This window comes from Lissotriton helveticus, chromosome 7, assembly GCF_964261635.1.
Source record: "Lissotriton helveticus chromosome 7, aLisHel1.1, whole genome shotgun sequence".
In the NCBI taxonomy this organism is placed as follows: domain Eukaryota; kingdom Metazoa; phylum Chordata; class Amphibia; order Caudata; family Salamandridae; genus Lissotriton; species Lissotriton helveticus.
This window is the reverse complement of record NC_136068.1, coordinates 1056575574-1056589478: the sequence shown is the minus strand read 5'-3', so window position 1 is coordinate 1056589478 and position 13905 is coordinate 1056575574. Positions and strand designations below refer to the sequence as shown.

The window sequence follows — 13905 nt, the reverse complement described above, 5'->3', positions numbered from 1 at the left end:
TTGATACACCCAGCCTAGACACATTATTACTGGGTTAATCTCTATTGACAGTACGTATACTTATTGTTACAGAAGAAGATTCTATACCTACCTTTCACTTCAGCCTCTCTGAGGCTCATATTGTCATTTGTGAGGCTAGTTTGCATTGCTCATGAACTGTCTTCATCTCTCCACATGCCACAGGAATTAATGTCAGATGCAGTTAAAACACCAAATGTTATTGAAGCAACAAACAAGCCAGGACTTTATGAGAAATTAGAGAAGATGCAGGCAAGGTGAGAACTTGTTCTGTCAGCCAATGATCTAGTGATATATGGTTCTCAAGTGGAACTTCTAAAATTGAATTTATTGTATTTTATGTTTTTCCTCATGACAGCTTGGCCGTTTGTGAAAAAGCTTTGTCTGAATACTTAGAGACGAAAAAACTGTCATTTCCTCGATTCTATTTTGTTTCTTCTGCTGATCTACTTGATATTTTATCTAATGGAAATGATCCTTTTGAGGTAAGATATGTTTAACATTTTGTAAATATGAATTTTTATCAAATGAATTTGGCATTTGGAAAATAAACCCTTCCAGTGCGCCTCTTCTCTTTTTAGAGTGCAATAATTTCTCTTTCAATTAATCTTTTCTGTGCTTTTATTTTATTTTTATTTTATACACAAGTTGTGAGAGAATTGTAGAGACAAAAAGGCAACTTCTTCCTCCAAATGGAAGGCTGGTTATCTTCCAAGGAATCCTCATCAATAGTCATAAGTCATAAAGTCATAAATGTATTGGGCTGGGGGTAGGGGCACTTGCAGGCACAACCAGACTGCTTTGAAGAGCACATTTGCTGTCCTCCTTGCATACTCTAGTTTGAGCCAGTTCAGGGAGCTGTTGGGTCCCGCTCTGGCACAAAACATGAGAGAATTCTCCCCTCTGTTCGTCCCCTCCTCTGGGAGATACCCTTGAATCATTGCAACCCTTTCCCTAGGGTACTTAAGGGCTTACCTGTGGGTGCCTCTTTGTCGTGGGATAAGATTCAAACCTGAAACCACTTCAACTTTGACCGTCTGGGCACTTTGGACTTCGTTGGACTTTGCCTAGGACCCGAGACTGCACAAAAGAAAACTCTTGTTGCACCAGCACCAGTTTTCTGTCCTATGGTTCACATTGCAGCTGATTGGCTAACACTGTCCCACAATACCTTTCCTGTTCCTTTAAAAAAGTGTATGAAATATATAGATCTATCTATCTATCTATCTATATATATATATACTCTCCTATATGTTTGTGTATGTATATATATATATATATATACACATATGAGTGTGGCGTGTTTTGTGAACACAGGAGCTTCAATATATATATATATATATATATATTTTCGAAAGGGCTGACAGCTAACATCCGCGCTGCAGTCACACAAGAAGACTCGCACTCCAGGGTCTGTGTTTTTAAAGATGTTTAATGGCGACGCGTTTCGACCAAACGGTCTTCTTCCAAAGCCAACCAAAATCAAATGTGTTCACCATTTTATGCATAAAGTGTTTCACATAATTACCAAGAAATAGAGGTAGGACTGCTCTATTTACAAGAACTACAAATGATAAGAACTACCATGAAGGTAGAAGACAGACTTTACCAAAGTTTACAAAACATGGGTTAAGTACTGTTTTTGACATGTTTGCCGTATACATATGCAAATTCATAAAATTTAAATTAAATTAGATTCAATCATTGTAATATAAATTATAGTTATGCACTGTACAGTGTAGAGTGGAAATCCTATTCAAAAATTTTGCAAACAGGATCTTCAAGATTTTTACATAATACCTTGTCATGTTATCACGGCCAAGTGGCCACATTCTCCACAATGTAAAAGAATTTTGAGAATTTTTATGAATTAAACGTCACGGCCAAGTGGCCAAATCATAATGTCAATATTCCTCATTTGACTGTCTGGGTAGTTCTTAACATATTAGGCAGCACGACCTACTCCCTAGCTAAGGTAAGAACAGGCAATGTCTCAATAATATAACCGGAGTATCCGACACTATATAAGAGAAGAATGCCACCTCAACTTAACAAGCGAACCAAAATAAAGGGTGAAGGACTGAAATACCTCTTTCAGCCCTGTGGTGATAGTGAAAGTGAACCCTGTGTTGTCTAAAATCTACCTAGCCAGGTATGACATGAACAAGCACAATGGTGTGAGTGTGAGAAAAATTAAAATCATTGGTATTATCATCAGTACCCACATTTGGAAAAGGGACAGATCAATATATATAATGGGTTCGTAACATAATACAGAACCAGACATTTCAGACAGATTGGGATTGGTAAAGGGGCTTTGCGCCCATGAGTTCTAGGGGTACAGATGTTGTTTACCGACCTGTGTCAGAGAGAGCCCTCTCTGAACAGGTTTAGTGAGGGAGGGGAAGACAAACACATGTACCAGAGAAGGGGGAAAAAGACATGGTAAAAGGAGGGGGAACAGGATCATTCAAGAACTTGTGCATAGTAGAAAATGGGCTCAACATATGGTCTTAGCCAATATGCACATGCAGTTCTTCGTCTTCGTTCAGACCAAAGGGGTTCATAGAGTCGAGGTGAATGATATATCGGGATTCCAGGATACGTAGCTGTTTAAGGCGGTTTCCCCCTCTGGGGTTTGCTGGGATCCTGTCAATGCCAAAAAAGGAAAACTGGTTAACATCACTGTTATGAACTCGAAGCCAGTGTCTAGCAGTTGCATAGGATAGATCTACATTTCTGATAGCACGCATGTGCTCAAGGATCCTCTTCTTTATAGGAAAGATGGTACTGCCTACATAGAATTTCGAGCAAGGACACATAATTACATACACACAGTGATCAGTGTTACAGTTCATAAATTTCGTGATACTCTCCGTTCTACCCGTGGGCAGTACATAGGTTTTCACATTGCGACTGGTTGCACAGGCTTTGCATTTTCCACATTTATAAAAGCCTTTTTGCTCTTTGAGCCAGTGTTTACTCTTCCCTGGGCTCTCAAAGTTACTTCTGACCAGCATATTTTGCAGGGAACGTGCCTTCCTGTAAGTAACCTGCGGTGAACTGTTAGTCAATTTCCCAATTACTGGATCACTTTGTACTATGTGCCAATGTTTCTTTAGGATACCTCGTATGCTAGCTGCCTCAACATTGAAAGATGTTATCATCCTGACATTGCTAGAGCCAGAAGACTCAGGTGGTTTGCTAACCTTTTTGGTTAAAAGTGACGCCCTGTTTCTAGTTTTCACCTGATTTTTGGCTTTTATGAGTGTCTGTTCTGAATAGCCCCTGGCTCTGAACCTCTGGATCATGCTCCCTTGTGCCTTTTCAAAGTTTTCATCATTGCTACAATTTCTCCTGGCCCTTAGGATCTCGCCATATGGGATGCTATCCTTTAAACTGTTAGGGTGGTGGCTCTTCGCATGCAAGATGCTATTTCCTGAGGTGGGTTTCCTGTAAAGGTCTGTAACGATTTCCCCTTCTTTCACCCTGACTGTGACATCTAGGAAGTCCATCTCCACAGGATCTATCTTGCTCGTAAATCTAAGATTCACGTCATTCTTGTTGTTGTCTAGGAGAAATCTGTTCAGGTCTGTTCTTGACCCATCCCAGATCATAAAGATATCATCTATATATCTGGTGTAGAACACAATGTGACGGGTTGTGTCAACATTGTGTTCAGACCACAGGATCTGTTCCTCCCACCATCCCATTAGCATACAGGCAAAGCTAGGAGCAAAACAACTCCCCATAGCAGTCCCAACTTGTTGTTTGTACCAGATGTTGTCGAACAGAAAGAAATTGTTAGTTAAGCAAAATTTCAACATATCTAAAAGCATTTCAGTTTGGTTCAAATAGAAAATCGACCGGTCCCTCATGTAGTGTCTACAAGCATTGACACCATCACTGTGTTTAATACACGTGTACAGAGAAACCACGTCGATGGTGACCATGCAGTAACTGTCCTCCCATCTGATACCCTCAATCTTAGAGATGAAATCAGTACTATCTCTGCAGTAGGAGGGGAGATTTAACACATAAGGAGAAAGAAACGTGTCAAGAAAAATAGAAGTGTTTTCAAGAAGGCTCCCATTTGCAGATACTATTGGCCGTCCGGGCACTTTGGACTTCGTTGGACTTTGCCTAGGACCCGAGACTGCACAAAAGAAAACTCTTGTTGCACCAGCACCAGTTTTCTGTCCTATGGTTCACATTGCAGCTGATTGGCTAACACTGTCCCACAATACCTTTCCTGTTCCTTTAAAAAAGTGTATGAAATATATAGATCTATCTATCTATCTATCTATATATATATATACTCTCCTATATGTTTGTGTATGTATATATATATATATATATACACATATGAGTGTGGCGTGTTTTGTGAACACAGGAGCTTCAATATATATATATATATATATATATATATATATATATATATATATATATATATATATATATATATATATATATATATATATTCACTGAAAAAACATAGGTTTCAGGCATGTTATAGTTAGAAATTGCCCCAGTATTGGAACTTTCATAGATTCCCATGCTTTTGTATCATTCCCCGTCGTCGGAATGGGAGTCTCGGTAACAAAAATAACATAGCAGTAGGTACAAAAGAGAAAGGAAAGGCCTAGGCCTCACTCCCTTTTGTAGCATATCCGTCTCTTTTTGTAAAAGAGACCAAACTAATCATCAGCCAATCAGAAGAGCCTCACCCCTTAGAACCCTCCTGAAAGAACCTCAGAGCCTCAGATTTTCTATCGCACGTTGTGCTTAGGGAGTCTCCTTTGAGCTCTGCTCAATCTCTACTCTTTTCAAGTGTTTTCTTCAGGATTTCTCTTCAGAATTGTTGGCTGTCCCTTCCAGGATGTCTGCTAAGGAGAAGAAGAAGGCCCTTTTCAAGCCATGTTCCACCTGTGGCAAGAAAAGATTGTTTGTTGAGGACAGGCATAAAGATTGTATATATTCCCTGTATCCTGATCATAAGGCTGCGTACTGCAAGATCTGCCGCACCTTTTCTACCAAGACCCTCCGGGACCTTGAGGGTAGGCTTCTCACCCGGCTCCAGAAATTGAAGTCCAGAAAAGACACAGTCTCCAGTGACAGTGAGGAGTCTTCTTCAGCCTCATCTTCAAGAAGGTCAGTCAAAAGGAGTAGGGCTTCCACTTCACCTTCTGTGGAGCGTCCTACTAAGTCCTCAAAAAAGACCCCCAGAGAGTCTGAGAGCCAGGGTCCGGTCGAATCTCCTCACCTCGGTGTAAAGGAGAGGGAAGGACAATCTACACCGTCTTCTGGGATGAAGACTGCTCCAGCCTTCAAAAAGCCATCTTCTGAGAAGTCAGACAGGAGTTCCAAGTCTTCGACGACGCATCTGAAGGCTTCATCGACGAAGACGCTGAAGCCCAAAGTTAAAGTGGGACCGTCGACGGGCTCGTCGACGGTACGGTCGGCCTCGACGGGATCGTCGGCGTCGACGAAGTCGTCGATGGTGGTGACAGTGGTGACAGCAACGTCGACGAGGATGTCGACGGGAACAACGACGACGACGGCACCGACGACGAAGGTTTCGTTGACGGTGTAGGAGAGAAGGGTCTGCTATCCTATGGTCACCCCATTTTTTTGCTTTTTGCTTCACTGGTTTTCGACTTAATGTGGCTGTGGGCCTGCTAATCAGACCCACAGCCCTGCTGTTCTCTCTCTAAATTCACAACCATGTACTTTAGGTACGTTTCCAATTGGGATTGGGTCACCTCATGAGCCCCTGTACAATGTACTATAGGTACCCAGGGCATAGGTGCATCCAAGGCCTACCAGGGGCTGCAGCATATCTTTTGCCACCCCTGGCTGGCCATCCAAAACTGACACAACTGGCTGATCACTCAGCTGGGGCAAGGTCGTGTAATCACCCCTTGCTTAGGAATAGTATTCCTATATCTAACCTTATAATCTAGACACATATGCACCTATAAGTCACTCCTATGGCAGGCCTTAACAATCATGGAGGCAGAGTGCTTGGTTTTATGTGAGATGGTGCTCTAGCATGAGCTGAGCCTTTGGAATACTACCCCCTCGCCAGTCCTGGCGACGGGGGTAGCATTTCACCCTTCTAGAGGGAGAAGACATGTTACTTCCATTAATCCCGGTTAAAGTGAACCAGAGCCTCAGCATCACAAAATGGATGCTGCTGCCACAGACACAAGTCTGACCTCCTGCTGATGGGAGCCCTTCCAGCGAGGGAGGCTTGGACAATAGGTTTCCTGTCACAGAGAGGTACTAGCACCACCCCAGACAGGAGATAGTGGATTGGGGCAGAGAGGGCTGAATGAAAGGAGACACTGCCTGGGGCACACAAGGTGTCGCATGCATAGGCCAGTTCAAACCAGTGCTGGGGCACTCCAGCCCCAGCTCTGGGGCAAAACTGGACAAAGGGAAAGGGGTGTAACCACCCCCTTCCTGGGTCCCACCCATAGGAGGGACCTAGCAGGTAATCCAGCCCCTTGATTTAGAATAAAGGTAGGAGCTGAGTCCCAAGACTTTAGATAATCCTGACTGAAACCCTGATACAAAACTCTGGACCCTTCGACATCCTACTCGACGTAGAAGACTGAAGAATCTCCCTTGTGGTCAAGGAGTGACCACCCTGTGCAAACAGGCACCATCAAGCGCTCAATGGTTTGCTTTATCATTGATCCCGCTGGAGCTCGAACGACAGAGCCTGACAAGAACCAGACTTCCAGACATCCAACAGCCGGATCCACAGCCACAGCAAAGCTGAGTCCCGTGGAGGCGACGTGAGACGTGGGACCGGCCATCTTGGAAAGCCAGCAAAGTGCTTTCTGTGCAGCTCCTGAGGCACCATTGAAGCTGTGCATTGGGGATTGAGAAGCCCTAGCCCTGAGCATCCTTTGCTCCGAAGATCACCTCTCCATACTCACCAAGTGCTGCGTGGGGCCCTTTTGCATTTTCCTGCTCGACGCGTCTGTCCGGTCACTTGCCTGTTGGCTAGTGGCCTCTGTGACGACGAACCTTTGAATTTTTCAACACTGGTCTGGTTGCTCCAGACTGGCCCTTGCTCCCCTGAAAAGGAGCAGCCCATCAGACCTTGCTGGTCTGACCCAGAAGCCATCTTCGATTCCTGCGTGGGGAGCATTTGCCAAGGCCTGTTGACTCTGAATCGAGATCCGACACCGCCGACAGCAAGAGCCTTTGTGGTACAGTCTGTGCCCTGTGCCTGGTCATCGTCAACACCTCCTGGTCCACGTGGCAGCGGAGACAAGCTTCATGACATCACCTGATTGCAACCCGACATCGCCTGGTTCCTTCCTGGTTCCTTCCTGGTCACTGGCTAGTGACCCAGACTCTCTCCCCTCTGCTTTCAGGTACTCTACATCTTCGATCCACCCTTGGATCCAACCGGACTCTTTTCTCCTGGTCGCCTGCAGCATCTTTTCTCCAAGGCTCCATAGATCTCCACGACGAAACCTGACACACTTTGACACCTATGCACCCGCTTTCTGTGGGTGAGGTAACATGAATACTGTGGTGCTCCTGTAGAGATTTACACTCCTAGTTTTTTGTCAAAAGTATGTTTATTGAAAGTTTCAAAGGCAAGCAGAGTACCAGACAGCTTAATAAAAATACATGGCCATATCAGAAATTCCCACATTGGATAGAATACAGTCAGGATTAAGAAATGCTAGGCAGTGTAGGCAACAGAGAGGAAAAACAACAGGCAGCAAAAGGAGCAGGTCTCCCGTTGTGGGGCGAGCAGTACAGTTAAGAGTCCATTGCTATAAGCAGCCGGGAAGACGGCCCCCATATAACTCAGTCGCAAGTCTGTCAGCCAACATCCTGAGGAAAGCGGAGGGGAGAAGCCCCCAGATTTCTGCTACAGGAGACCAAGAAGAACTGGACACAGCCCATTGGCCTCGAAGAAGGCATGCCAAGCATTAAACTAGAACAAAACAGGCCCCCCATCCCCCTCCCATCCGTCCGCCCGCCTGTTCCCTACCCACCTACCCCCCAACCCCCCAGTCCCCCGAATGAACCACCCTCCACCCCCCCCCTGGTGGCGGCAACAGCTACTAAAAGATGAGGTAAACAGCTAAGGGAACAGCAGGACCAATAAGGCAGAGCGCTATGGTATGCTCACAATTGGAAGAGATGAAGAGCCCTGAGAGTGGACAGACTGCTGAAGGGAGGCCCCTGCGAGAGGAAAGTGACCAGTGGACCCCATTTAAAAATAAAGTTCTTAAATCCATCCCTAAAGATGTCCGCCATGCGCTCTAAGCTTAGGAGGTGCCAAAGGCGGGCGTGCCATAGGGGCACGGCGGGGGCCTCCTTCCTCTTCCAAGCCGCCGCTAGGGTTATCTTGGCAGCCCCAATGCACAGCCACATAATAGCTTTGTCCGCCCGTGTTTGATGTAGCAGGGAGGGATCGCAGAGCCCCAGAAGGACCCCCGCCATGTCCGTGGGGATAGGATAGCCAAGCATCTCCTTGATGTGCGCCAAAATTTCTTCCCAATAGGGTCTAATGGAGGGGCAGTCCCACCAGATGTGACGAAAATCCCCCAAATGACCACAACCCCTCCAGCATCTGTCAGAGGTGGCTGGGAATATCTGCCGAAGTTTGGAAGGGTGAAGATACCAGTCCATCATCATCTTGAGGTGGGCTTCTCTGAGGGCGGTAGATTGATTAAAACGGTGGGTATCTGCCCACAGAGGAGTCCAGTCCTCATCGGAGATGGGGCGCTGTAGCAGGTCTTCCCACATAGTCATGTATCTAGGGCTCGGCGCGATGCAGGTTTTGAGCAAGAAGGAATAGATAAAGGATATCACTCCCTTCATCGAGGAAGACTTAGCGAGGAAGGCCTCAAATTTAGTCAAGGGGCGCGTGGCAGCGTCTCTAATGGAGGGGTGAAGAGCCCAGTGCATGAGTTGGGTGTAGTGGTAGGATTCAGTGACTGGTAATTGGAATTCTTCCCGACATTCCTGAAAGGTAAGAGGCTCCCCCTCATGGAATAGATGAATTAAGGCGAGGCACCCGCCCCGCTTCCAGGCGTCAAAGGGGCCCTCCCGGAGGGCCGGGGGAAAAAGGAAAGTGTGGTATATCGGAGTGTAGGGGGACGGGAAGGTGGTCCACCGTTCATCGGCTGTTAGAGTTTCCCAGACCTTCAGTGTGGTGCTTGTGGGCGTGCTCAGGTATTATTTTATTTATTTATTTAGTGTGTTTTATATAGCGCACGGCTATTCCAACGGGGTGCCCCGGCACTCCTGAGAGTGTAAATGAGTCTTACTCCTGAGGAAATCAGCAAAAGAGGAACTTTTTAGTGCCTTACGAAAGGGGAGCTCGTCCGGGATCATCCGGATGGAAAGAGGGAGTTTGTTCCAGTGGGAGGCGGCGCAAACCTGGAAGGTTTTCCCTCCAGAACGGGTTTTATTAAATCTAGGGGTGGTAAGAAGATTTTGGGAGCTGGAGCGAAGAGATCTCACATTCTTATAAGGGCGCAAACAGGAGGACAGGTAAGCAGAGCCTTGTCCTTTAATTGCCCTGTGAGCCAGTGTAAGGGCTTTGAATTCAGCTCTCTTCTGTATTGGCAGCCAGTGAAGCGAGCGCCGGTGAGGAGAAATGCGCTCTCTGAGGGAAATGCCACATACCAATCGAACCGCTGCGCTTTCAACTGTCTGTAGTCGATGGCTGAGCCCTGTGGCCAAACCAATGTACAGACCGTTGGCGTAGTCCAAGTGAGAGGTAATCAGCGCTTGGACTATGGCTCTCCTGGTGTTATTAGGGAGGAAGTTGATAACATTTTTTACCATCCTAATTTTGGAGAAGCAAGCCGCTGATACTGTCTGTACTTGGTTATGAAAAGAAAGGTTGGAGTCCCATCTGACTCCCAGGTTCTTTACAGATTCCTTAGGTGAAGGGGGAGGGCTCAGATCGAGTGGCCACCAAAGGTTGGGGTCCAAGGGGGAAGGCTGATGGAAAAAAAGGACCTCGGTTTTCCCGGCGTTAAGTCGGAGGCAGTTATAGTCCATCCAGGATGCAATTTTACGCAAACAGTCTTTTAAAGGGTCAAAGGTGCATTGGGAGAGTTTATCATAGGAGAACAAAAGTTGGATATCGTCCGCGTATGAGGTGGCTTTGATTCCGGACTGAGCAATCATCTCAGCAAGCGGGGAAAAATAAACATTAAAAAGAAGGGGGCTTAAGGAGGAGCCCTGAGGGACTCCCCACTTTAGTGGCCGGCTGTTAGAGGTGTACGGGGGGTGAAAACCGCCTGAGTCCTGTTGGACAAAAAGGAGGACAGCCACTTCAAGGCCTGGCCTTGAATACCCTTGGCGTGGAGACGATCAAGGAGGACAGAGTGAGAGACGGTGTCGAATGCTGCCGACAAGTCCAGCAGCACCAGCACCGCCTTTGAACCTCCATCAAGTTTCCAACGCACAACATCAGCCATCTCTATCAGAGCTGATTCCGTCCTGTAGCCTTGTCTAAATCCGTGTTGTGAATCATGGAATGACCCGTTGGTTTCCAGAAAACTAGCAAGTTGTTTTTGCACTAGTTTTTCCAATGCCTTGGCTGGGGCCGGTAACAAGGAGATGGGTCTATAGTTAGCCGGCTCATTGGGGTCAGCATTAGCCTTTTTGAGGATTGGAACTAGTCGTGCATGCTTCCACGAGTCTGGAAAGGTGCCAGTCCGGAGAGAGTCATTCCAGATGCTGTTCAGGATAGGATTAAGGAGAGGGGCCAAGGCTTTATATTGTTTGGCCGGCCATGGGTCGGTCGGCGAACCTGATCTGCATTTGGATAGTTCTGCTAGAGAGAGATCAAGGGAGATTTATTCAAAGTTGGATAAGATCTGGGAAGGTGCCGAGTCAGTGGTTGTGTTCGATGTAGAATTATGGGTAAGGTCAGAGCAATTTTTTCTGGGGAAAGAGTCATAAATGGTGGCAATTTTATCCTCAAAGTAATCTGATAGAGGGTTACAGAGGGATTGTGAAACCGGGGACTGGCATTTGAGGGCCAAAGGGTCGGTGAAACATCTCACGGTCTGAAAAATCTCCCTGGCGGAGCCATGAGCTTTATAAATTTTTTCCTCTAGGTAGATTCTTTTATGATCTATGATCTTTTTCCTATACCTTTTGAGTGCTGATTTATATTCCATTTTACTATCTGGGGAATATGAAAGTCTCCAGCGCCTTTTCAAGAGTTTACAGGCAGACTTACATTTACGTAGTTCTTCTGAGAACCACGGTGCGGAGGGGGCAGAACGAAATGTTTTAATTGGCCTGAGGGGAACAATTGAGTCAATAGCAGAGGAAATCCAGCTATTAAAGTTGTTCAGCCTGGAGTCTAGATCAGTGGCCTCCCTTGGGGCTGTGGTGCCCAAGTGAGCTTCAAGGCTATCTGAAGAGATATTGCTCCAGTTACGCCCAAGAGTTTTGGCCTGAACACAAGGTCTTTCTTGATGAAAAAAACAGAAAGAAAACGGAATAAAGAAATGGTCGGACCAAATCACCGGGTAAGGATCACTAGTGGTTAAGTCTGGCAGATTGGAACATATAAGATCAAGAGTATGTCCAGCCTTATGAGTGGGGCTGTGGATCCATTGTTTTAGACCACCGTCAGAAAGTGTGGAGAGGAAATTGGAGCTTGTCGGATCCGAGGTGTCCTCCACATGGAGATTAAAGTCTCCAAGAAGGGTGAAATTTGCGTAGCGCGAGCTAGCCTGGAGGACGTAATCTAGAAAGTCCGGCAGGGAGGAGGTCTTGGATTTAGGAGGTCGGTAAACTAATAGGCCTAAGTGGGTAATGTTAGCCGGAAAATGAATACAAAAAGGGAGTGCCTCAATGGAATCTATTTGAGTGTAAGGGAAAGAGGAAATGGTCCATGCTGATCTAAAGATTTTAGCAATGCCACCGCCATGGGTGCTACTAAGTCTGTTCGCACAATAAATATTGTATCCTACAGGGATGGCTAGGGATAGGGCGGGGGTGGATTCCTTCCCTAGCCATGTTTCCGTCAAGAAAAGAATATCCCAGTTATTGTCTGATAGGGATAGCGCTATATCAAGCGAGTGTTTTATTAGCGAGCAACAATTAATGAGGCCTGCTTTAATCCTGACATTTTTATTAGTGGGTAAGAGCCGCTTAAGAGTCATGCGGAGGGGACAGTGAGATGCATAGATGCCATCTACTTGATCGGAATTGCAAGGCATACACGGGTAGTTGGAAGTTGTCAAGTCGGTGGGGAGGGAATAAGAGAAAGCACAGTAAGAAGATCGTAGGTTGAGTAATGTATTTCTATCATACCTATAAATGGGAGGTGCAGCATGGTCTGTGGCCATGGCCACATCCTGGTCGCGGACGGGCGCAGAAGGGCAGGACTCTAGCATGACTCCGGCGCAGATCCGGCGCGTCCGCTGTACGCGTCCGCTGCGCGGAGACATGCCCGTCCCTTTTTATACTCTCCGCTAGAGTGCTAGAGTAGGCTTCCCAAACAAAGATGGCCGTGATCAAATTTAGCCCGTCCGGGACACCGCTGACTCAGCCCTGAATCGGCTGAAGTGAGTCCGGGTCACAGGGGGGTGCGGGGAAGAGTCGGTAGGCCCGCCGTGCTTTTTCAAATCAAGCAGGCAGCAGCTGGGGTGAGAAGGTAAAACTCGCTTTTAGTTTCGGCGGATAGGCAAGGGGCACAATGATATAGTAAAACGCTTAGTGATCAAGCAGAAATACAGTACAGTTTAAAAACAATTTTAAAAACAGAGCTACGAGTTACCCAGAGCACAAAGTAACACAACCTCTCGGCTTCCGCCTCAAGAGGGAATAAGTACACAGCTTGGATACGTGCCTTCAGCTGGGTGCCCTTTTTATACTCTCCGCTAGAGTGCGAGAGTATGCTTCCCAAACAAAGATGGCCGTGATAAAATTTAGCCCGTCCGGGACACCGCTGACTCAGCCCTGAATCGGCTGAAGTGAGTCCGGGTCACGGAGGGTGCGGGGAATGGTCGGTAGGCTCGCCGTGCTTTTTCAAATCAAGCAGGCGGCAGCTGGGGTGAGAAGGTAAAACCCGCTTTTAGTTTCGGCGGATAGGCAAGGGGCACGATGATATAGTAAAACGCTTAGTGATCAAGCAGAAATACAGTACAGTTTAAAAAATTTTAAAAACAGAGCTACGAGTTACCCAGAGTACAAAGTAACACAACCTCTCGGCTTCCGCCTCAAGAGGGAATAAGTACACAGCTTAGATACGTGCCTTCAGCTGGGTGCCCTTTTTATACTCTCCGCTAGAGTGCGAGAGTAGGCTTCCCAAACAAAGATGGCCGCGATAAAATTTAGCCCGTCCGGGACACCGCTGACTCAGCCCTGAATCGGCTGAAGTGAGTCCGGGTCACTGGGGGGTGCGAGGAAGGGTCGGTAGGCTCACCGTGCTTTTTCAAATCAAGCAGGTGGCAGCTGGGGTGAGAAGGTAAAACCCGCTTTTAGTTTCGGCGGATAGGCAAGGGGCACAATGATATAGTAAAACGCTTAGTGATCAAGCAGAAATACAGTACAGTTTAAAAATAATTTTAAAAACAGAGCTACGCGTTACCCAGAGTACAAAGTAACACAACCTCTCGGCTTCCGCCTCAAGAGGGAATAAGGACACAGGTAAGCGTTCAAAGGTCTATCCCTGCGAGGGCGCCAGGCTAAATCCCATATGGTCTGGCCCGTCACGCTACGATCCATATGAAGCCAATGTTTCTCAGAATCCCTCTGAGTCCACTCGACCAGCACCCGCAGCTGGGTCGCCTTGTAGTACATCTGAATGTCCGGTAGACCCACTCCTCCCTCAGTACGCGGTCGACGCAATAAAGAGAAGGAAAAGCGTGC

General features: G+C 46.7%; 1 protein-coding gene across 4 annotated transcripts in view; it reads left to right on the top strand.

The window, feature by feature from the left end:
• DNAH17 (dynein axonemal heavy chain 17) overlaps window positions 1-13905 on the top strand; it is a 12633448-nt gene that overhangs the window by 4297954 nt on the left and 8321589 nt on the right. For all 4 annotated transcript variants that reach the window (XM_078653923.1, XM_078653924.1, XM_078653922.1 and 1 more), the window contains 2 exons: window positions 184-275; window positions 377-503. In XM_078653923.1, coding sequence (XP_078510049.1) covers window positions 184-275; window positions 377-503 — 219 coding nt within the window. The remainder of the gene's footprint in view (window positions 1-183; window positions 276-376; window positions 504-13905) is intronic.